We start from the raw sequence: 27045 nt of genomic DNA on the forward strand, positions 1-27045 counted from the left end.
GTAACATCATCACGATATAAAGGCAATTGATCGGGTAGCTGTTAACTGGCTTATAAGCTTTCGCCACACATTTTATTGTTTTATCCATTACATTTAAAAATAAAATCTCGTTGCTAAAATATTAAATACAATTTTTCTGTGCACTTTGTCATTTCCATAATATCAGAGGGGGTGGTCTCCGCAAAACTTTCTTGCATACTCTCTAACAAACATGTCATACAAGAGAACGCCTTCTATGGTATTGGCGTGCGATAGTTACGAAATATTAACTTTTGGCCTTGAATTTAACCTTTTTACTGAATCTATCATGTCATCCTTGGCGAGTTATTTGGTGTAATTTTGTTTTAGACACGTTTTTCTCAACCGATTGAAACAAAAATTTGACATAAAACTTCATTTGTAGTCACAGATTTCTATACCGAATTTGATATATTTAAATCATTGGGTTTTTGAACTGCCACGTTTACATGTTTCTCAAAGTACAGATCAACGGACAGTCAACCAACAGCTGGATTTGGAGCAAAATTTGACAGTTGTCTATACTATAGATGTTAAATATGTGCACCTAATTTTATCTATCTAGCTCACTTCGATTTGTAGTTGTCGTGGCAACTTAAATTCAAACAGTCGGACAGACGAACTTCCTCTGAACAGACTTTACAAAAGATTTCATAAATAGCTGCAAATTTAGTTTAAAGACCGTATACCAAATTTTAATCATCTAGTTCAAAACCTTTTTGAGTTGTCTTTGTCACAGAGAGACGGACGGACGTTTTCCAAAAACGTGTTTCTCCAAATCAGGGAGGTCTAAAAATGTAGAGATTCCTCAAAATCTCGAGTTTGTATTTTTTGATTACTACATACTTTTTCTATACTACAAGTACGAGAAAGTAAGTCGGCACTTTACACGTCTTTGTACTTATAATAGAGATTAATTCAGGAGATTTATTTTAACACTGAAAATTGTTTCAGTTCTAATTGGATAACTGAAAAGTGAAATGAACCATTCTGATCACATTTTTCTCTTACCATATAAATGTGATAATGTTCTTTCTAATGAAAATGTGAAGGAGAACTTGCTTTCATTCTATTTTTTGATTAATTTTTTAAACTGAAATCAAAGTAATTTAATCATAATATGAAGTATTTACTTATGTGTCAAAATCATAATCTAAGAAATTCCGAAGAAAATTCTGGATATTTGAGGCACTCAATAAAAAACAGAAATATTATCCAAACTAAACTGGGATATCTCTTACACTTTATAATATAAAGAGAATATGTCAAATTTAATCTATCCGGAACTTGCCTTTTTCGTTTTTTGTGAAATTAAATCGAATTTTGATAACTGCAATGTTTTTTGTGCATATGTTATAGTCAGAATGATTAATTATTGGTAATAATAATCGCAGTTAGTGTTAATAATGTTGATAATTATTAAAACTAATAATTATGCGATTATTATTAATTAGTTATAATTAATAATAATCGCAGTGAATATTAATCCTAATCCATTACTCACATTTACCGGAACACAATTGATGACATATGAGAAAGTAAAATCATGTATGTCATGTAATTTTTCTTATATTTATTGCCGCAATAATTCTTACGCATGTCCAACCAACTTCCTATTTATATGGGAGGTAAAGTCAATTCTAATCAATTAAAGAAAAGATATTCCTGAGATCAATTTCCATCTTTGGAATAATTTGAGGGCATGTTATCTTAACTATTTCAGAAATATACTGAGAGTTTTGTACAATTATGATGCAATAATAGTTGCTTAACTAAAATTTGTAATCATTGTTATATATTTAATGATTTAAAACACGTGATTTAATAAAGATTATTATTTGATAATTAATTCATTTTTGTAATTTAGTTAATGAAACAGAAGGCTAAAACACTCTTGATAGACAACATCAGCTAATGAGTTAAAATGCAAAAAAATACATTTTATTTTGTATTCAGTCTCAAAGAATTCTTCAAATATTGCGCAATTACTAACTTCGCAATATTTGAAGAATTCTCGGGATAGTGTGGATAGATAGAGATAGAATATTGGCTCGAAGATATATATATTCCCGCACAATAAATAATAATAATAAAATGTAACTAACCAAGAAGAAATTTAAGGATGAATCGTTCTTTAGTCCGGAAAAAATAGGATGATAAGGTTTTTAGGCTGGATTTCTCTATTTTTATTTTATTTTTTAGTCTTATATATGGCAGAATTAATGTAATTACAAAATATCGTATTGTATCAATATTGTCGCAATGCGCATGAGCACAAATCCAGTGAAAAAAATCGATTAAAAGCAATGTTGTAAGATGTATTCAAAATATATATAAAATATTTATTAAAATTAGGAAAAAAATATTAAGAAAATAGAACTGATATCACTGAAATGTTTACTGTCCGAATTTTAAAAATGTAAAAAATGGAGGAAGGGATATTTGCAATATTATATTCTGAACATTAATTTTGATTGTTTGTTAATTAATTATCTAATAAATATTGTGAAAAATTATATCTCACTGAGCGCCTACTAGCTAAGAAATAACTGCAATACAAATGTTTTAGCAGTAAAACAATTTGATGCTGGTTTTTTCTCAACCGACATGTAATAATTTACAGGCAGCGTGCCATACTATAAAAATTATCATGTTAAAAATGCGCAAATTGTAATGTTGATAATTTTGTAGATAAAATATATATGTTGAAAATGATTATTCATTTGATACAATTCATTTTGAAGCGAATTCGGATTTCTGCTGGTGTCAACTTCGGTCAACAACTAGCTTATCAATTGGATCTTTCCACTTCACAGGTAATGAAATGCAAAATAGTCATACTTCATCAAATCAAGAAAACTCCTCTGATAAGCTTATTTAAAGGTTGAGAATACTGCAATTTTGATCTACACTTCACAAATTTAAATATAAGATTGTGGATAAGCAAATTTTAATTATTCGTAAAAGAATATTGCATTAGTATTACTTAAAATATAAGATTTATCAACTATAAACAATGCACTTTCAATGATAAATAAGTTCTATTTTGGAAGAAATTGGGATTTATTTTGTTAATGTTCCTTTTTATCAAAAGAATTACATTGACTCTGAATACAAAAGAATTATTTTAAAGAGAGCATCAATTTTGAAAATTAATTAGCAAATATTGATAATATACAGAGTAATCACAAAATCATTCTGTAAATTAAATTAAAATTAAAATTTTTAAATTAAATGTAAAAAATTGTCATACTACAACACATAGTTGTTTCGATATATTGTAAAGACATTTACAAAGACAAAAGGTTCCAACGAAACTTTTAACGTCAATAAATTTCGATGTAAAATTCTTTGTAGCTCGAAGAAAGTCAAGAAGAAAGTCATTTTCGTGTTTTATCAAATAGCGTTCAACATTTCGGCTGTTACACTAGACACATCATCTGTGATCCTAACTTTGAGTGCATCAGTGTCTTCAATTAATGTTGCAGTCTTCTTGTCTTTTATATAACCCCAAAACTGACTCTGAACAGTAATGTAAGATTTGAATTCATAAAACCAAAGAAAAAATTGAACTTTTTTCATCGTTGATCCATTTTGATAATAATCTAATTAAAATCATTATCGAATTAATATTGAGTGTAAAATCATTTTGATCGCAATCGAATGTAAAATCATCAATCTATTTCTGATTAATTGCGCTATCTGTTGAACTAAAAAGAATTTAAAAACACGATAACTGCATAGTAAAAAAAATCTCCTATGTTATATTCAATCTCCTATGTATAATTCTTTCGTGGTATTTTTTTAAAAATCAGGTGAAGACTTTATGACCACACTGCATTTCATAGTGAAAAATTACTGAAATTTTTTTAATGATTTTATAAAATGTTTTTAATTCATAAAATGTCAAAAAATAAATAAAATTTATATATTTGTTTTTAAATATATGATCTTAAATATATGACATAAAAAAAACTTGATACTTTGATTTTATATTGCCTTTTTAATAATTTCGTAAATTTTTTTCCTATTTTGATCCTTTCTTATCTGTAATTTGTTATTATCTTTATTAGTTTCTGAACCCTTTTTTTGCAAATTTCAGTATCAAAAATATGAGATTGGGAATTCGTATTTTCCTTTTTCCTAAGAGCATCCATTTTAATTTTTTAATTAATTTTCGTTTATTATGGCAACATAATTCTTAAGTTGACAATTCTCCTCCAAACAAAATAGTAAAATCATAACAATACAAAAGTATAAAACTTTAATACGACGTTATAAAGTTTCTTTAAAATGTTAACATAACTTAAATGAGGAAATAAAACTTAATATTTTTAAAAAATCAAAAGGCTAAATGTGAGTTTATCAAGTAAAGTTGACAATAAAATTCTAGGCGTATGAATAAACTGCAAGAGCTAAGCATTTGAAGTTTGAACATATTGACAGTACATGGTGGAAACATATTTAATGTCTTATTCATTCTGAATGTGTTTTAAACAGATTTACAAATTAAATTTTCTATCCTTGATTCATCGTTAATTTGCTATATTTTATTGCATATACTTATTTATGTATACATTATGTTGTTGTATTATATTCAAATATGCATGATCAACCATCTAAACGAAATTTTCCCAAATTTGGCTTTGTCATTTTTTTAATTTAAAAGGAAAATGCAGTTTGATTAACTGAAATGAGCTTGAGGGAATATAAATTTAGAAGCGAATTCTTTTGTAAAACATTGTTGTTGAGCTAATTTTAAATTCAAACCTCATAACAGATAATATTTCTAAATGCTTAAATCAGTCCGTGAAGACTTAATGTAAAATTTTCAAATGCACTTACCCCTTCAGTCTAGTTAAATTTATAACAATGCAGTGAATGCTAAAATATTTACTGAATATTATAATTTATTGTAGAAAATCCCACATTTAACCTTGAATATTAAATAGAATTTATTTATTTTAAAAATAGGTAAATAATAAAAAGTAATTTATATTTATAAATAAAGAGATACAGATTGTTAAAAGCAAATTGTTTAAAAAAATTTCATAAACAATGAAGTTTTGTCTTTTTTATTGATATTGAATTTATAATACAACTAAACAAACATCAATATTATTTAATTTGACTCAAACTATTTGTTTGAACTTTAACACAAGAGAACAACATTCATTTTTAATTTTTTTTTTCGATAATGACTAGAAATATGATTATAATATAAAAAATTAAAATTTTATTTTCCTCAACATGTATTTCATTAACCTTATTTGCATTTTGCTAAGAATAAAAATCTTAACTTAATGAAAAAAATTCTTTAAATATATTTCATAATCTTGTTCCTACAAATATTCAAAATATTTCAGTATTTTCCGTGATCGAATATATTTTGCTTTTTTTTTTTCCTAGTATTATAAAAAAAATCACAATAACCTATATGAAATAACTTTTTCTTAAAGATATATTTCAGTAACCGTAAATTGGAGAGAGTAAGTTTATCATATTGCGAAACATAAACAAGAGTGTCATGAGGCGGTTTTGTTTATTTGTATGCGACCAACCACCTTGAACTCCATGCTAACTTCTGGAACACTTCAATTGTTTATTGGCATTTTTTTTCACTTGATCGACCTTCGAATGATTCGTCATTTTTTCTGTCATTCTAGGTAATTCTAAAAGAAAATTTTATTGTGCAACTAAGATGCAAGTCTTAAGATGCCTATAGAAGCTGATAAAATGCTTTATTTCGATTGAGTCTTTCCTTTTTATCAGTTTTGAAAATGATCTAGAAATTCCTCTTAGGACTAAAAGAAAATCAATGCTTGTGGCTTTCTGTTTGTCCTAAATAATCTGCCTGCATATTATAATGTACAAAATATCTTCATTTTTTTTCCAATTTAAAGAAATATTCTCTTCAATTTATTAGTATAAATGAATTATACTTATCAAAATCTAGTCATGCATTTTATAAATTTATAAAAAAAATAATAATAAATAATAATAATGAGATTCTGATAAAAATACTCTGTGTGAATTGGAATTTTAAATTTATTCGTAATTTATTCGAAGTTTTGAAGAATAAAAATTTCTTATTCACGATATTCATTCAGGAACAATTTCTTTATAATTCTGCTTTTTTTTTTTTGATAAAAATTATTATTTAACACTTTTTACCATATATATATATTTAAAAAATTTTATTATTATAACATTCTATTTTTTTCAGTATTTCGTAATTCATAATTGCAAATACTATATAATTTTAAAATTTAAATTTCGTCAACTGGCAACAAGATGGCGCCACCTGTATGAAATCAATATTTGTGAATTAATGTATTAATTTATAATTACGAGTTCTAAAATCATTAAAATTTTGTATTGCTTCCGAAAAAAAAAAAAATAATTCGAAAACTTTTCAGATCTCTAATGCATTAGAAAGGGATTGGCAAATTGATTTCAAAATTTTCTCTTTATAGTTACGAAATATTTCCAGTTAAGCAATATGTCCAGATAAAAAAAAAATACATTTGTTTTAATAAACTGAAGATGTTTTTATTCTGATTATTTTCTAATTTACAATTAATTATTCGCATACGGAGCCCGCTAGGGTGTTTACAAATCTGAAATGTCATTCCTATTATCACCTCTATAATATCTGCACTGGTACGGGTTATTTTTCAAATTTTCTATTAATATTATTTTCTATGATTCATCTTTATTATGTAATGATGGACATGATCCTGACTATAATATTGAACATTACTAACAATGATATTTGTAAAATTATTACCAAAGGCAAATGCATTTTCACATAAACAATACGAAACAATTTCTACTGCGTTGTTTCTATTATTTCTTTATACTGTGTAAGGTCTGACGGAGATGGTATTTTATTCGTCTTTCTTGAGATGCAATGTTGCAGCAAATAAAAAAAACTGTTACTTCAAAATAAATGAATTCCAAAACTTGACTCAGATTTCAAGCTTAAATATATAGAACATCATTTCTGCCATTTTTAAAGCATATCTTACTTTTTTTGCAGTAAAATACCAGTAAGAAATTAAGTTACATCCCGAAATGTCTGTTCCCCAAACTTACCATGCAATTTTGATTGAAAAAAATGTATATTTTATAGCCTATACAGCATACGGACTATCCATTATTAAAGGTGTCCATCATTTATCATATATCATACTGATCAAATAATTAAATTGATTTTTAAAAATGTGATATAAAAGAAAGTAAGGTTGAACTGGGTTTTTAAATTTGTTTTTTTCATCATCTTTTAGTTTATAAAATTCAAGCCAAAATCACAACGTCAATATTTTCAGTTCCTCCATAAAAGGTAATTGAACAACTATTTGATAGCTTTTGATTTTTTGTTCTAGCAATTTTCATCAAATAAAGTTATATTTAACAAATTACCAATCAATTTCATAAAATCAATGAAAATCATTGCTTCGTAATATAAAGCAGGATTCAGACTTTCAACTCGATCATCAACCCTAGAGATCATTTTTTACTTCCGCACAGACATTAGAGAAAGTATGGTAATCGTCAAAAAAAATTCGAACTCCAGATTTTGACGAATCTCCATGTTTTAGACCTCCTAAGTTTAAAAATCACATTTTTTGAAAAATATCGAACAGTCTGTCTGTGACAAATATAGCTCAAAAATACTTTCAGCTAAACGGTTGAAATTTATTATACGGTCTATACACCAAATTTGCAGGTTTCTATCAAATTTTGATTAAAATATGTTGAGAGGAAGTTGATCTTTCTGGCTATTCGAATATAATTTAACACGATTATTACAAAACGAGGAGACCTAGATAGATAAAATTCGGTGCACAGATTTAACATCTAGAATCTAGAATCCTGTCAAAATTTGAGCCATTGACAATGATGACTGCTTGATTGTCTTCTTTTGACTTTCTGTCTTGACTTTCAGAAATATTTATATGTTTATAAAAGAATGCTGAATTATGAATAGTGAATTACACATGATGATTCAAAAACATAATGATTTAAATATATCAAATGCGGCGTGGGATTTTGTGACTACGAGTGCAATTTTGTGTCAAACTTTTATTTCAGGTGGTTGAAAAAAACTGTCTAAAACACAAATCCGATTTTCGGATGCTATTAACGCATGCAAGGGATTCCACGCCAAGGATGATATAATAGATTCAGTAAAAAATCTAAATTCGTGCCAAAAATTAATGCTGCTTAACTATTGCACGGAAATCCCATGTAAGGTATTCTCTGACACGGCAAGTTTATTAGAAAGCATGCAAGAAAGTTTGAGGCAGACAACTCTCATCAGTTCATCATGGATCAGTTCATAAAATGCATGTTCCTCTGGGAATACGTTCAATTTATTTAAACTTTAACTAAAATGCAGCAGTATAAAAATTCAAGGAGTTTTCTAGAAAACTGAACCATGCAAGAAGATGATTCGCGAAATTTTGAATTTAAATTTTCAAAATTAAGATATATATTATGCTGATATATTTGTTCCAGGAAGAATTATACTAAAACCTAGTTTCCAAGTTCGCTAAATGGCCGTCATCTGGTATAATGACGAGAGAGAAAAATTCGGTTTAAGGAAAAAAATTAATTAATTTGTGTTGAAATTAAATTTTTGTTTTTTAGGTTGCAATTGAAACTGCCTGAATTGTCACATCTGGCGAGTTATTATTTTTTAAAAATTCTAGTTGGCGCAAATTGTGAAGTCTTAATTTTAACTAAGCATAATTCGAGGTTAATGAGGATAGTAAAAAATGCTACACACAATTAGCACTGCAAAATCCATCTCCAAGAGTTTCGATGCTTATTAAAGATTATCATACAAAAGTTATTTCAAAAAGATATTTTTGGCTCTTAAACTACCATGATTAAAATAACAGCTAATGAAAGAGTTATTTTCTAAGCCATTTCTTGAGTGACATAGTCCTGCAAAGCCCTAATATACATACAATCACTTTTTAAAGCGTCTAATCATAAAATGCTAATATTAATAATCTAATTTCGAACAAGTATGAGATTTGGTAATGCATGAAAATAAGGGTGATGATGTTTCTTTCTTAATGATCAGAGTATTAATCGACGTCATAAGCTTTCATATGAAATAAAAATTGGCAAAATTCTTCCAGAGACTAAAAATTATGAACTAGTTCTTAGTTTTTTTAAATCTAAAGATACTTTCGTTTATGAATTTGCTATTTAATAAATGAAACATTACATTAACAAGGCATTTCATATTCTTCTTCTCAAGGATATTCATCGTAAAACCATAGCTTTCTGTGTAAAGAAAATAAAAGCTATCTTTTTTGTATGTATTATTTAAGTTCCCTTCCTTCATTTCATAGAAATAAACGGATGGAATCCTGAGATAGTTTTGATACTTGTTTTGATTAAAATTAAATTAACAAGTTTTTTCCTTTTACAAATTCATCAATATTGATAAAAGAGATAATTTTTTACTAACACTACAGATAAAAAATACTTCTAATATTTCCTCTTTTCATTTCAAATTGTAGAGGGAAAATTTAGTGATTTTCTAGCCGAACATTGCTAAATCCTATATCAGACATATTCTGTATTATGATTTGAAAGAAACGTAAAAATTTACATCATAATGAAAAAAACTCAGTAAAAGTTTTATATTGATTAGTTGTTCTTCAAAATTAATTTCGAATTACTTTCTCTTTGCTTTGTAATAATTCAAAATATTTTTCCGCCTTTATTACTATCAAATATTTATTACCAATAGTATTAGTAATAAAATATTAATTACAAATAATATTTGTTAGTTATGATGCATCATTTTTGTATCTCATGATCACACATGCGATTGTTTATTAAAACCTGAAAATTTAGAAGTTTATGTACTTAAAAAAAAATAAATGCAAACACAATTCAAAAACACTGTTTATTTTATTTCAAAAATAACAGTTACAAAAGATACAAATCAAGGACTGACAAATTTGCGAAATGGTACCCTGTTTTATTTACAATGTGAGCAAATAATTAAATTGAAAAGCTATAGTATATTAAAAACATATTCTAAATTATGTATACCCACCCGCAATGTTAGGCCTAAATAAGCAGTGATAAAATATTGTCAGCAAAAGTTTGTCTTAAAAGTGATATGAAAAAAGCCATTCCCATTTTTTCCAAGGTATAAACTTATTAAAATAGATGCTTAAAGAGGATTTACATATTAAGATATTATTTATGATTTTTTAAATTATTTGCTGGCCCATATTTTCTTAATATTATTTTTACCACATAACACATAAATAAAATTATTCATTTTATTTAAAAAATTTATAATAGCATTTTCTACTTCACTTCAAGCAATGTAAAGAGCTTCCAGATATATTGATATCCATTTTACCATATTGTATCTAAATGCTAAATAATGTTTACCTTATACAGTAAAAAGAAAACTCGTTCTCTTTACTGTCTTTAAAGCTCAAACAATTGTTTTTATATACATATAATACAATATTCCTTAAAAAAACAATTAAAATAACTTATACTTTTCTTTATCATGAACACATTTTTAAAAAAATACTAAAACGTATAGTATGATTGATGCTTAAAATAAGAACAATGCCTTAGACAGCTAAGTTTATTTTTCTGTCATTTCAGTCTTAATCTAACTTTATACTTAGACACATGTAATCCACACAACGCTTGGCAATTTAAACAACATTGAAACGCATTTTATATAGTTGTACTTTTTTTATATGAGAATATATTCTTCAAAATTTATGCTCGTTCTCGATCGCATAGTGCCAAGTAAACAAAAAACTTTCAACTGCAGTAATGGGATGGTTAGTAACCTTGAAGCTCGGGAATGTTGACGTAGGCTTTCAGGCATTCTGGATTCTTAATATTATTCGTTTCTGGAATTTCGTTCGTTTGAATAATCGTCTTCAGAAGGCGTTCCATCTTCTTGCCGTTTAGATTGTACTGAAAAAAGATTTCTAATTAGTAGTTTTATTAAGCAATATATAATACAGTATATTGAAAGTATAAAAATAATAACAATAATATAAAGCATCAGTCAATGAGTTCGTTAACGATTTTTAATCTTTATACAGTTCGTAAAGCAAATAGAAGAACGCTTGATTGTTTTCTAAAAATCAGGAATTTTTTATTCTTACTGAAACTGTTCTTATAAATAACATAACATTTCAAAAATAATTTAACAAGAAAATATCGGTTATACGGTTATCGATATATGCTTAATTCCATTTTGTATGATACTTCCGTTTTTTTACTAAAAATTTCAAAGGCAAAATTGTTACTGAACTAGCATTTCATTTGGGGCTTTTATCTGTAGGGATCATCACTTTATTAGATATAGAAGAAGTATAAAATACAGAATTAAAAAGAAATTCAGATATTGCAGTATATCTCAGTACAGAAATTTCACACACTGGTTCAGTGTGTCTATTAGAATAACGTAAAACGTCTAAAACGAAATTCAGATTTCAAAATTCAAATAAAAAATTGAAAATATGTTTAAAAAAAAGGAAGGATGAACTATTTAAATGCTCAACACTTTTATATACAGTATTTACAGGGTACAGTCCATCAAAAATGTATTCGGTCAAGCTTTTCATTTTGAAACCAATTACCACTCAATAAAAATATAAATACTTGTCACTTGCAAAGACAGGGGAAAAAATTAGGCTCGCAATAGTAAATTTGAAAAAAGATGCAAATATAAATATATAGTGGACCCTTTATGCAAATGCAATTTACATACTTTAAAAAGAGGGCATTCTTTGAAATCGGATGACATTTTTATCTTGAATAAAGGAATTCAGATTCTGATTGAATTACAGGCAATGGCAGAGTCCTTATATTTTCTTAATATAGTTGACAAACAACATCATGATTCCGAAACTGTTATCAGAATTAATCTTCCGTTGCTAACTAGAATATCATGAAATTTATCTAGCAAAATAATGAAAATTCTTATTCAAATGCATATTTAATTCAATTACTTAATGCAACTCACAAATTTTTTTATCCCTACTAAATTATGATTCGCATCTTTTCTGTAGAAACTAAAAAATAGCTATAAAAATTTCCCGGATATTTCTAGAATAAAGATTAAAAATAGAAATTTCAGATATTTGGCTTAGTGTATAAATACAGTATCACGCTTCTTTCTACAGAAATAATATATCTATTAAAATATTTATTTAGTTAACAATTTATTCATAGTTAGGTAAAGACGCTTAGGGAAACTTGATTTCAATGAAGTAAGGAAGGAATTTTTTTTTGAAATATCTATAAATGGTGTGTATCATTTAATAAATTTTTACCTTATAAATAAATAAATAATTTGCTACTGAAATTGTCAAACACATTTCAAGTCTATCAATTTCGTGGAGAATGATGGTTTAGGCATGCTTTAAAGGTTAAAAGCTATCTAAATTTAAGTAAAAGCAAAATATATAACCTTTGATATATTATATCATATTAATTGGAAATAAATTCGAATATTCATGCTTTAAATTAGAAAAATAGAACAAGCGATGCATTTATTTATGTTGCTTCAACTTTGAGGCTTTATTAAACGATTTCAATTCTAAATGTTTATATATTCCTCTAATGCTGATGCAATAAAGCCCATTTCTTATTCATATTTTGAGAGATTATCTTCTTATACAAATTTATTCTGTTAAAAAACTTGCATAATTGTATCAAGTGTTCTCTATTCCTTATTGACTAATGCAAAGTAATTTACTTTTTTTAGTTTAATAAATCCTTATTATAATAAATCTAATAATTGCTTTAACTCATTTTAATCCCATTTATAATTCCTAAATTAGAATTTTTATAATAAAACTTACTGGAATGTCTTGTACTTCGAGAACTAAAGCTGGAACGTGTTCTTCTGTCAGCTGAGTTTCAACTTGCTTCTGCACTTTCTTGGCGAATTCTTCATTATATTTGAATCCATTCTTCATCTTCACAAACAGGACAACTCGCTGATCTCCATCAAGATTGTCCTGGCCTATGCAAATGTAGTCCTGGAGCTCTTCCATAGTATGAACTACAAAACAGTGAGTATTCATTTAAAGATCATTCTAAGAATGTTTAAACATAAATTCCTTTTAGAACAAAAGTTTATGCATGGTTCACTGTTATTTACAGCATCCGATGTTTGACTTTCAAAACTATTTTTATAATGTAGGAGCTATAAAGTTATTAGAAATGAAAAGGAGTTAAACATTTTTATGTTTGTTTCTCTTGGTTTTGACTTTAACTCAAGACTCAACTTTTCTTGATGTTTTGTATTGAAAAAAAGATACGATGCCAAAATTGTCTATGTTGCAATCATTTTTTTTTTGTCATCAATAGTGGAAAGTGTTATATTTTCATGCAAAAATGTATAAGAAGTTCTTTTTTCATTCACTCATCAAATAAAAATTAGTTTCTGTTTTATATGTAGATAGAAATTAGAAAATTCATAAAGTCGCATCAATAATTAAATTTAAAAACAGTCAATAACCTGATGAAATTCCGCACGGAAGTATAATTTTAAATTAATTCTCATAAAGCTGTTGATATATAATAACTATTTTACAATAATTAAAAAAGTAAGACTAAATTACACAATCGGAAACTTATTCTTAAATTATTTTTTAAATAATTTTTTCTAATAATGTGTTATTCAATTCCTACTATTAGTTCACACTCTCCCTATATTATATATATATATATATATATATATATATATATATATATATATATATATATATATATATATATATATATAATCATGTTCAAATTTTCAATCGCTATTAAAATACTTTTTATCATCCACTCAAGTTCAAATACTTTTTTTAAATTTGTAGTGTAGTAACTTAAATATTAGTTCATTAATTAAATTTGTTCCAGTAATTTCTATTTGATCGCCATGTTTGTCGCCAAGATCTGAGATTACTGACGCGACACCCGATAATAAATAATATAAGATATATATAAATAGTGTAAGAAAATAAATAGGAATTCAATTAAAAAATATTTGCCACTTAATCTTGTAATTCTGTCATATGTATATACATATTTATATTAATTGTAATTATTTAACAAAAAGGAACTAAAATAAAAAAACAAATTCATTGACCTAAAAAGGAATTGACTTAATTTTTTATATACTACTTGTTTTCTATATGAATTTGAATGTCTTTAATATTTTGCACTCAAACTACTTAAAAAAAACAAGGTTTAATTATAGGAAGATACAACTTCATAATTTTTCTGTAACATCTGCTATTTCTCAAAAATAAGGAGTTAATTTTTCTTGTTTATCTTTTATCAATTACTGATTTGAAAAAAATAATTTTCGAATTTCTTTAGATCCCGAAGTAAGCAGAAGCAGAAATGACTAGAAAAGAAAAATAAGCTGCTGTTAAGAGTCAGAATAAAGTCCCTTCAGATTGCCAGGTGAAGCAACTCTTTGAAAATTTAATTCTATTATTTGAAATATTAATGAAAGCTTCCATTTTCATTATATTAATTTTAAAGAGTAATAATTATTTTTGACATAAATACTTTGAAAATTTTATTAAGCTTTGCTGAGCAAGCAAAACAAAGCAATTCTGGAAACTTCAAATATATCTGATTGTTTTTTTATTTTAAATAATTTCAAATAATTCAGAAGATAATTAGTAAGTTACTTTAATACTACAGAAAATATTACATTAAGCATAATTTGATATTATGAAAGAATTTATTGTGTGTGAAACTTGTGTCTTATTGAGGACAAGGAAGCCATAGCATTATAAAATACGATAATGCCAAAAGTAAATATCTCAAAAGAAAATTTAAAAGGAAATAAAAATAAAAGTCATTTAGTCTAACTTCCGTATAAAAAAAACTATATTAATTTCTTCTAAAAACTATAATTTCTTGTTTCTCAAACATTCAATCACAGAAACAAAAATTCATGCAATTAAACTGAATATTTATTTACATTACTTATAAATAATTTATTACTGATATTTGTAAAGCACATTTTATAAGGATACAAAGATAATATTTTATTACTATGCTGTATGATGGTCTTTGAAACAATTTTGTTCTGACTAAAGATTTAAAACGACACATTAAATTTGCCATTTGTTTTATTCTAAATGGCAAAGAAAAATAAAAAATAAGAGATAGACATACTGTCAAACCTGGTATGCCGAATTTAACAAAAGATTGTATTCTTTTAACTGCCAGACTTGTAAAATTTAATCATCGTCTTTAATTATTTGGAGAGCAAATATTAGTATATTCGCTATGCATTATGTCTGTTTGCTTTATCCAATCAAAGTATAAATAAGAAAAAAGATTGATTTCCAACGTTTACAGTTTTTAAAAATTAATTTTACTTTTACATTACTTTGGGAAACTCCACTTGTCCTTCTTTTGCCTTTTTTGAAGCCAATAGGAATAAACTTTCTTATATAAATATTGTTCAATTTTAAGTGAAAATTTCTCATCGAATTTCATCTATTTTCAAAATTATTCTTTTATCTCTACACTATTCTCGCAGTTCAGTCATGCGCAGTATTATCAGTACAATGGCCATTGTGCCGATCTCCCCCGAAAAAAAAAATCAACATTAAACAATTAATCAGCATATTTTTAAAATCTGAAAATTAAAAAAATAATTGTCTTTTTCAATAGAGAGATTTATTAATATTATTTAAATACTTACTTGCATAATAAATATCTGCAGCGCCAAATCTCTCGCCATTTGGGTTCAGAACATCATCGCTGGAAATAGATTAAGAATCATAAGTGATTGGAACGCTAAAACATTTTTAATACGTTTATTCTTTATATTTTTCAATATCTTTAGATGCTTATGAAAAGATGGTTAGAATTGCACACGTTTATTTTATATAAACGTGCTGTCTTGATAAGTAGTTTTGACAAATTTTTGAAAAAGCAAATCTGACAATTTTTAGCGTCGCTGGGCTAAGAGAGTCGCACACATCTTAGAATATGTTATTAACCTAATCAAATAATTTTTTTAAAAATGCTATAAATTATGAAATATTATGTCTACATTTTTTGTCACTATTGGTCGAAAAATACATAATTGTAAATTAATGAATTATATTATATATAAATATTAATTATCTATCAAGTTGGCTGTGTTGTATTCCTCTTGATATGTCTTATAAAATAATTTGTAATTTTATATTTCTTTTATATTCTCATAATAATTAAACATTTTCTTTGCTTTTAAGAAAGTAGGTCCTAAGTATAGATTAAAAAAAGTATGGACTATTAATCATGTTTTATTTTTCAAGAATTTATTACTTTAGATATTTTTATTATAATAGTCAAATAATTAAATTAAAATAAAGGATTAACAGTTAATTAAATTAAGTGTATATTGAACTTTGAAACTTTGGCCAGTTATTAAAAAATTACTCTTTAAATTTGAGAGTCTATAATACTTAGGGCCACAAAATAACTATACCAGTATTTGTATTTAAGAAATATTAAACATTTTATACAAAAGATTTTTTAATAATCAAGTTTTAAATACCTAATTATTAAAAAAAAATCTTCTGTTTCTCATGATCGATATACAAAATAATTGTTTAAAAATTCTAATGTAGGGAATCAATTATATAAATCAAACTAACCTCCTTCCAATGATAACCATGCCTCTTGTGTTGGGGTCTATCCAGCATTCGTCATTTTGGCACCAAACACCTAAAATACAAGTTTTTCCGCTTATTTCAAAACATCAAAAACAAATGAACTAATTATATTGCAGCTCCAAGAAATTTAAAACCTGAATATATCTAAGAGAAATCGGTTAAAATTAATGTTGTCGTATAAAATAACTTAATTATTCGGAAAAACATTTGTTGTTTTTATTATCAAAGTATTGCAATTATTTTCACTTTGATTTGTGAAAAAAAATGTATTTACCACTTTTTTTTATTAACTCTGAGAATAAAAGGTTAACATATTTCTGTGGTGATCATCCACAAAATAATTTAATCGCTTCTTTGAGAAATACATATTTTTGAAAGTGTATATATGTCCCTAAAATGGCAACGCAAAATGAATTTTGAAATGATCCGATTCCCCAACAAGTTTCCAAAACTGAAAATGCCTAGTTAATAAAAATTTCTTTACATTTTCTTTACATAAGCGCCAGAGATACCAAAAAAGTATCTCAAATAAAAGCATTTAGTTAATAGCAATGAAAACAATTAAATTAACAGTGTTTTTCGAAACAGCTCAAATTGTTTCTAAAAACATCTTCTTTATTTGAGAATTCTAAAGAAAAAATTTCATCGATTAATACTTTGATTTAAAAATAAATATTCTTTCAAGTAAACAAATAATCTCTCATAAAATAAACTGCGATTAAATATAAATTAAATGTATTAATCTCTCTCTGTCCATATATCTTTTTTAAGCAAAGAAAATTCTGTCCGACTAAATGCGATCATGCGCTAAAATTAAAAATTCATGTTAAGGACAATTCGTCGTATTGCCTTTAAAAAAATAATTTCATCAATTATAAATCATAGTTGCGAAATCATCATTAAATCATAGTTACAAAATACATAAATATTATTTTATTTTGTACTTAATGCATAAATGCTATTTAAAGCTTGATGTATTGGTAATGAAGAAAGAGTTACTCCTACTCTTCCTAGACATTCGGAGAGAAATAAACGATTGTCTCTACGAGACTTACACAGGACTTGAGTGGAATTCCAAAGAGTCATCACCGGCAACACCTCAATACCCCCTCCAGGAAGTAAATACATCCTATCATTTGAAAAGAAGAAACTTAATCCACAGAAGAAGTGAGAAATCGATTTCTTTTCCAGCGATTTCTCATTTGCATGCCCATGGTGTAATTACATAGGGAAAGGTGAAGTAATTGTAGGGCAGGATTGAAGTAATTACACAAACTGACTTACTGCAAACAGCCTTAAGGCACATGGAAAAAAAAAGCTGAATGACCAGACCACTGAGACAGCAACACTGGCATGAACTGTGGTTGAGTCCTAAGGGTTATCACAGACCGCGGTACAACCCTTCCCTAGGGAAGTACGCCCCATTATCGATGGGAGATAGCCAACTCCCCACCATTTCTGTACCAACCAAGATGGCGAGAACCAACCACCATACCGGAAGCTTTTCATCATCATTTTCGAGGTGGGATGGGATCCGTTGGTATAGGTAAATTGAAGCAAGTTAATGAGTGAACACATTTTTATTTACAGCTTATAATTTAACACTTTTATCTAGATTTCTCAGACTTAAGAAGGCAGTTTCTCTATTCTTAAATTTTTATTCAATGATGCGAATAACACTCGATGCAAGAAATATTTGGAAATGCTCTTTTTTATACAATAAGAAGGAAAAATTTGTACCTGGATATTTGGTGAGGTATAATTCTTCTAACTTCCTTCCTTTAACATCATTCCAAACTCCGACAGGGAATGATGGGTTTGGAGTGCAAATTACCAGTTCTCCTTTCTGTCCAATTACAGAATTACCTGTAAAAAGTCAACAATATTTAAACAACAGTTAATAGTAAGGTTAATCTGAATGTGTAAGTGTTGAGAAAGTATGTGTAAGTATTGACGTTTTACGAGTCAGACCGTTAAGAAATTTCGCTGAAATATAATGAAATTAGGAGGGCAAAAATATGCACTTTGAAAATGTTTTTAAGTTTTAATTGATAAAAAAAATTAAGCGAAATTTTATCATTTTTCTGGAATAATTTTCTGGATCTTTCTAGGATACAATTGAAAAAAAATTTTTATTCCGTTCAAAGGTTTTTTTTAATTACCAATTTATTTGTGGTGCAATTTTTTCTTAATTTTGGCAATTCTTTAAAAATATATTTGGTAAAATTTTCAATGATATATTTCATTATTGCTATGAAATTCATACCATTCTATTGTTTCATCAAATTTAATTCAGTGGATTTTTTTTTCATTATTGAAAACTAAGGAATGAATATTCGGCTTATTATTTCCGCAATTTTATCAGGAATAAGAAAATAAAATTACTTTAAAGTAGCAAACAGTGCTAATTTGAAGATAGTGATCCGCAATTACTTTTTAATAACAGTCTGATATTACGGGATTTCTCTAAGAAAGTTCATATTCACAATAAATCAAAGGGTAAGAATATTTAAATAATTGGAAAATTTATCATATTATTTAAAATCTACCATAATTTGATGCTTAAAATTACTTTATGAACCTTAAGTTATGCAGAAAAGATTTAATTCAAATTAAACATTTGAAATATGCAAAAAGAAATATATCGTTACCAAGTGTAGTTATTACAGAATGATATAAAGTTACGTACATTTACAAATAAAAATCATTTTATATTTCTGTATTTCTAGAAATTGGTTCTGCTTCTATTTCTTAATTAATCATTAAATTCATTAGCATTTCCCACCATATAAGTATTAAAATCAGTGTTCGTCTGATAAAAAGGTAAATATACCTTTTTTATCTAAGTATCAAATCAATGCCTATACTTTTAATGATTAAGAGTAAACTTTCAAATAATATATGCTTATGCTTAAAGCAATAATATTTTCATTTTTACCTTCTGCATCGAAACACTTCCAATCAACACCCAATGCAGGAGCCTGAATTTCTGCGCTGTAAACTGGAGTGTTCCAATCAAAGCCTGAGAATACTCCAATAACCTCAGTTGCTCCTGAAATTTTATAAATGGTACATTCTTTTAAATAAACTCATTATTAAAAATTCAAAAACTATAAGTTTTAGAACTGAAAGTGTAAATAGCAAAGACAACAAAAAAAATTACGGATTCATTTAAATTTAAATTCATTCACATGATCAAAAACATCTTCAAATGAATAAAAAAATATAAATATATAAAAAAAATATTTTACAAAAGCAATTTAAATTTTACATTCAAACATTCTTACATTCAAACATTACATTCAAACAACCAAATTGGTTACAATTTACAAGAATCCTTTACATTTTTAATATCGTTTGCATTCTGAGAGAAAACAAAAATACTTTTCAGAATCAAAATATCTAAATGAATAGTCCAAATAAAACTTTTTTATCGGTTGGCAATATCTTTTCAAGTTGCCGAATAGTATAAAGTTAAATAAAAATAGAAATAGAAATAGAAAATTAGGAATAGAGTTGTCGTTGACTTTAAATACTAAATTAAATATTTTATTACAACAATAAATATAAAATACTGGTAGGGAAATTTAGTGCCTTAATTTAATAATATAAATAATGACTTAAAATTGCCAGCAATAAGAAATTTATAGTTAATGCTCCAGCTAAATAATTAAATCGTTTATTATTTTATTCTTTAAATAGAAAATGAGAAAAAAGCAAAAATAGCACATATTTATTTTGATTTGTTTAACACACCTAATAGTTGTGTACGATTTAAAAATAAATTATATTTTAATAAGGAAGTAAAAACTAAAATCTTGGTTCCATGATTATTTAACAAATTTTGTCATGGTTTATTAACTTAGCTTTTATCAAACAGTTATATTTTGCATTTTTAGTTGATAAATATCAACAATCTTAGTGATTTAGAGAAATAAGTTCTCTTTATAACTAACAAGGTATTTTTATGAAAAAATTGTAAGTAAATCCTTAGATTATTATTGCATTACATTTACCATTTCAATGAAACGTATATATTTATCATATATATTATCCAGTGTATATATTTAAGTATTATGTATTATCCAATGTATATGTATTATCCAAAAGTATATATTTATCATATCACTATATCAACCAATATATTTATCATATAAAAAACACTGGATGAGTTGCGATTTTTTTTGTATTCCACTTTCCATTGGTTTCATATGAAAGAGTATTCATCTAATATTATGCAACAAAAAAAAATTAGTGCAGAAAAAAATAAGTTTTTTTTATTACTGGATAAATTTACAAATAAAAAAAATGCAAATCATTTGATCAAATAAAAAAAAATTAAAAAAAATACAGATCATTTGAATACTGGAAACTAAAAGTAACATTAATTTTTAATTAGTTTAAATATCTAGAAATCTTATTCAAAATTTCTATGCTTTAACTTTTATTAGTAATATTTAGAAGATGAAGACATATCATTTCTTAATAATTCAAAGTGAAATGTCAAGAATTTGATCAGACTGATTGAAACAATCCTTAAAACGCATGACTGATAAACAACTTCCGCGGGACGTTACGTTCTATTATCAGTAATTTTACTGTCCATCACCTTGCAAGAAATAGGTCAGAGTACTACGCACTCACACCCAAATACCGCCGTGTCAAGGTGTTATTTTAAAATAGGTTAAATTAGGGAGAAAAAAAAACAAAATATCATTTCTTTCGTTTCTGTATAGCAAAGAAATAAAGAATTATTCCTTAGAATTTTTCACCTTGAATAATGGAATAAATACTATTATCCAACCATTTGTTGAATTTTTTTTATTTGTTGTTCAGTTAGTGAAATTATTCAGATATGAAAGAAAATATTCATATTTCTAACAAAATAATACAGGATACTTATCTCAAACATTTAATTTATAAGTTTTATTTATGTACATGCATTTTGAAGATTCTTCTAAACGTAACTTTTTCTTTTAATCTAAGTAAGTTTTATCTAAGTAATGTTAAGTAACAAAGAATTTTTAATTCAAAGTAGGGACATTTCTTTTAAGAAATTAATGGTTAAAAGCTTTGGTGTCGCCCAAAAATTATTTTTTAAAGCAGGGGAATTAAAATATTTGGTTCATTTTGTGTTTTCAGAAGCAATTAATTTGTGTTTTACAGTAAATTAGAAGTAATTTGTCAACTTTAAGTATCAAAATAAATAGAAATAAAAGGCATTACTTATGAATAATAAATTTTGCCCACTTTTGTGACTTTTTTCATAAAACTTCAGCAATAGAAAAAGCTATTCAGAGTAACGAAAAACAGTAATAAAAAGCAATAATGAAAAGCTAGTAGGATTTAATACATCAATCGTATGGTCTGCTTTCTTCACGACAAATTATTTACTGGCACAACTTGGACAAATTTATTTTTCTTTTATTCCATAGTCAACTAATAAACAAATCAGCTTCAGTACTTTTATTTAAGAATGTCTACAAAGTAATATACTCTACATATCAAAAACATTGATTAGTATTGAACAGTATTAGTAAAATCAGATTATTGAAATTAAAATCACAAATTTAGTAGATAGATATTTACTTAAGAGAAAGTAATCACTAACAAAGAGAAATTTTAAAAATTTTACCTGACTTTTAATAAAATATATTATATATATATATATATATATATATATATATATACGGTAGCTTCAGGGCATATTATTAAAAAAAATTTTTACTACATTAAGCATTTTAGTAATTCCAATTTAATTTTATTCCCATTTTTCTCCTACTTTAAAAAATATTTTAATATATTTTTAATTAAATGCTACAAAATTTCTATTTTTTTAATTATTGGATTTATATTCAAACGTGTGTGTGTGTGTGTGTGTGTGTGTGCGTGTGTGTGTGTGTGTGTGTGTGTGTGTGTGTGCGTGTGTGCGCGTGTGCGTGCGTGCGTGCGTGTGCGTGGGTGCGTGCGTGTGCGTGGGTGCGTGCGTGTGCGTGCTGCTAGATAATGAAAAGTAAATTTTAAAAAATAAAGTAAATATAAACAAATAAAGCAAATATGCTCTGAATTTTCAAATTAAATTTCGTTTTAAATAGCTTTTAAAGAAGACTTCCAAGTCATAAGGAGAACTGGTTCTTTGAAATAAAACTCATCACTTCAAAATAAAAATATTATTCAAAAAGCAATGCATCAAAATTTGGTTATCAGATTTGAAAGATTCGATAACTTATTCTATTATTTTCTATATTATAAAAATTAAATGCAATAATTTATCGTAAAATTTTTAATTAATATTTACCTTTCTTCGCTTAGAATTTACATGCTTATTTATGCTTAATTATGCACAGCTTCGATTAGAATTTAGGAATAACGTTATTTGATTTGAAAAAGAAAAGAAAGTAGTTTTCTTTCTTCGAGAAGTAACATAATTCTAAATTAATATTATGAAAAAAATATTATATTAAAATTTATACTAAACTATTATTCCATTAAAGTTCATATTACATTAATATTATGCTAAATTATTATTGCATTAAAGTTCAATACTAAATTAATATTATGAAATATTTCTTAATAATGAAAAGAGTATTGATTTTATTTAAAACTTCACGCTTTTAAACGATTTTAAATAAAGATTAAAAACTTTTCTATTTGTAATGACTTTAAGCACAAAAATTACTTTGTAACAAAAACCTTGATTTGATGTTAGTAAAACGTAATATCTAATTCCCTAAATGATAATTTTCACGGATGACTGAAATCAACTTTCTCCATGCTCAGAAAAACAAAAAAACAAAAAAATCTAGCCTAGATTTCTGTCTCTACGGAAGAACGGTTTTAAAATCGATGCATCCTCAAGGTCACCCATCCATTGCGCCTCAAAACTGAGAAGTTAAATAAGTATCGTTACAGAATGGTGTCAACGATATTTCCGCCAAATTAGGAAACAGTGTCAGTATGTCCAAGGCTAGTGGAACAAAAGTGGTCGAGACCTTTTGGTTAGCAGTCCAGTAACTAACCGATTTTACCAAAACAGCTGTTCGGGTAGAAGCGCTGTTACTGGCTTATATGCAATTCACCACACTATCATAATATTCAGTTTCAAAATTATGTGACCTAAACAATTTAGTTTTAAAAGAAGGCTATTCGACTCAGTTTTTTCTCCTTATATCATTTTTACAATTGCTAACTAATAGTAATTTAATAAAGGCTCTATGATAAATAATATCAGAAATTGCTCATACTATCTACTTTTATAAGTTAACGATTCTCCTTGGAGAATTCCAATTAAAATCAATAATATAACAAGCAACTTTATTTCACATTTTTTTTATTGAAAAGCTAAATTTTACCAACTGCAATTCAGCGTTGTTGCTCAAAAATATTTTTAAATTAATACTTTTAAATAAGGAAATCCCATTTCTTCAAAATTTCCTCTTTTATTGATTAAGATTAAGTCAATAATCAGTTCATAAATTTTTTGTAGAATTCAGAATTTTCATAGAATTCATCAGAATTTCAACCAATTTAACAAAAAAAAAACTGAACTGGATAAATAGTTTTATCGATAAAATTAAAACTTTAAGACGCATAGTAATACTGTAAACTTACCATACAAACAATTCACAAACATGTCCGATTTCACTCTGTTCAACAAAAAGTCGAAATTTTGCAATTTGACGGGGCTTGCTCCAACAGTCAGCATCTTCAAATGCTCAAGTTTGCAGTCAGGACCTAAAGAAAAGTTCTGAGATTTATCATTTCAAAACTAACATTATTTCTCATTATTAAATAATAAAAAACAGTCATTAATAAGATTCTCATACTTCACACCAAATATAATACAGCTCCCCATTGTATGAAACTACGATTACCTTAGACATCTTATTTTTATAATCTAACTCAAATCTTCATTACTTTTAGTGCTTTCTTTCAAAATTGGTAATTATGAATTCAGTACAAATAAAACATTGAAACACTTTGTGCTGACTCAGACTCGTTTTATTTATTTAAAACTATAATGGAAGCAAATTTGATCTTTTCCTAAAACTTTAGCTAATGTAACTTGTTAGAGAGAATCAAATTCCAACAAGAAAGATTAAAATAAATATGAGAAATATAAACTTATGTGAAATTCAAATAGAATACGATTTGTATTTAAATTTGTTATCAATACAATGTATATCAAGATCTGTCTGCTTTTGTGACTGTAAAATGCTACTAAATATTTTAGATTAGGTTGTGTTTTTTTTTCAGTATTAAAAAAAGTGATTTATCAGGGTATCAATTTATTTTTGAAACAAAAAACCTTTTCTTACCAAATAAATGGATTTCAAATTTTTATTTGAAGTAGCATTATTTATTTTATATCAATCTTTCACTATACCATTTAAAGCAAAATTTTAAAAAAATCTGTTTTCTAATTATCGTGAATTAAATAAATAATAAAAAATAGACATGATGTTTACACATAAGCATCAATATATTTTACGACAAAATATTTTTAACATCTTGACTGTCATGAGGCTCACCGGTGACCGGCAGTCTGATATAAATTATATTGTCAGAAATCCAGCGCACCGGTCAATGTATTAATGATGATAATAATTTAATGTGATTGCAGTGGTGATTTAATAAACTGGAGGATTTAATTATCTGACAATGATGTAGTAGACAATGATGTAGTAGTTAAGTATTTCAGTATTGGACTCTTATTATTGTTACTATCCATATTAGCATAAGAAATCGTACAATATCTCCACGGTATGGTTCGATATACTGAATGATAGACAATCATATCATAAAAATGTTGTTTGATATCATAACAGATATCATATATTGTACAGATATCATAAAAATGTTGTTTGCTCCTTTGTGTCATCAAGGATAGTAATGCAATTACAAAATAAAACAATTTTCGTTGCTGAAATCAAACGGGTATAAATATTTCTGTTAATATATTCAAGAAATATATTCGATCTATTAGTTAAAATCAAATCAAATTAAATCGTGTGCAGAAGAAATTCAAAAAATTAGACTCTCAGTATTTCATAAGCGTATTAATGGGCTTACTGGATACTGTTATAACGCTTAAAAATAAACAAAAAAACAATTTTTACATTGTTTCTCCATGTTCTGACTATCATACATTATCATGAAGTTATCGTAAAATGCTATAGAGCCTTTTGAGCAAATAGAATATATTCTATACTTAGTCATCCGGTTCGTAAACTTAGTATAAATAGATAAATCTGGCATAGATATTCAGTATCAAATTTACATTTATTAAATATTTCTCGAAGTTTCATATAATAAGATTCTAAAATAATTGTATAAAAATCAAAAATTGAACAGTACAGTGTAAAAGTAGCTACCAGTAATCAATTGGTTATGATGATTTTGACTTAACGATTACCGTCTCATGTCTTACCTGGAACCACATCATTTTTTTCCATCTTATCGACAACGCTAGTAGCCAAGAAAGTGTAAGCCACCTTGTACTTGTCAATGACTTCCCAAAATCCGGCTTCAGGATAGAAGGGGCATCCATTATACAATAATATTGTCACACCAAGAGCAATATTTGCGATGAAGAGATTCCATAAATTCCATCCAACCTACAAAATCGAATGTTAATTAACATAAATGTTTTTATGAGTGTTTTTATAAAGTACTTCTTGATTCGTAAATTCTAAATTTAAAAAAAAAAAATCAATATATGGTTTTTAAGTTGAAAATAAAATTCTAGAATAGAAAAGTAAGATGTAATTTCCAGAATAGGAGAAATATCGTTGTTATTTTATTTCGAAAATATATAACAAAATATAAGTGCTGCCATCTGTTGGTGTTATTTTTTAAAAACTAGGATTGCGTATTCGGAATTATTCATGCGTTTCATAGTCAATCTGATGTTAAGCAGTTGTTTATTCGAATGTAAAAGAGTTTACACTGCAGTGATATATGTTAAACGATTTATAAAGAATTCTTTTTTGAATCAAATTAAATGAAAATGAGCACATTCTATGTTAATCATGCAGTAATAAAAATTTGAATTTCATTAAAATGCAATTGCATATGATATTAAGCATTTTTGAAATGTCATATTTTCAATTAATAAACGAAAGGATTTCAAAACATAAATAATTACAACCCACTCACTTAATAAGATTATTCCAATTCCAATTATCAAAAATATATTGGACATAATCTGGCTACAAACGGCGGTAAAATAATATTTCGAAATTTATTTTCTAACAATTTAAAAAACGAAAGTGTTATTTTCCAAATTGAAATGATTTTTTCAAAAAACTCAAAATTTCCATAA

General features: G+C 26.3%; 1 protein-coding gene across 2 annotated transcripts in view; it reads right to left on the minus strand.

Annotated features, from left to right (window-relative positions):
• Positions 1-9938: 9938 nt before the first annotated feature.
• LOC129963179 (acetoacetyl-CoA synthetase-like) overlaps positions 9939-27045 on the minus strand; it is a 62997-nt gene continuing 45890 nt past the window's right edge. For both annotated transcript variants that reach the window (XM_056077332.1, XM_056077331.1), the window contains 8 exons: positions 26152-26338; positions 24333-24455; positions 19660-19773; positions 18462-18587; positions 16704-16773; positions 15761-15819; positions 12900-13102; positions 9939-11001 (listed from right to left, as the gene is read on the minus strand). In XM_056077332.1, coding sequence (XP_055933307.1) covers positions 10864-11001; positions 12900-13102; positions 15761-15819; positions 16704-16773; positions 18462-18587; positions 19660-19773; positions 24333-24455; positions 26152-26338 — 1020 coding nt within the window. In that variant the 3' untranslated portion in view covers positions 9939-10863. The remainder of the gene's footprint in view (positions 11002-12899; positions 13103-15760; positions 15820-16703; positions 16774-18461; positions 18588-19659; positions 19774-24332; positions 24456-26151; positions 26339-27045) is intronic.

This window comes from Argiope bruennichi, chromosome 3 (genome assembly GCF_947563725.1).
Source record: "Argiope bruennichi chromosome 3, qqArgBrue1.1, whole genome shotgun sequence".
Lineage (NCBI taxonomy): Eukaryota > Metazoa > Arthropoda > Arachnida > Araneae > Araneidae > Argiope > Argiope bruennichi.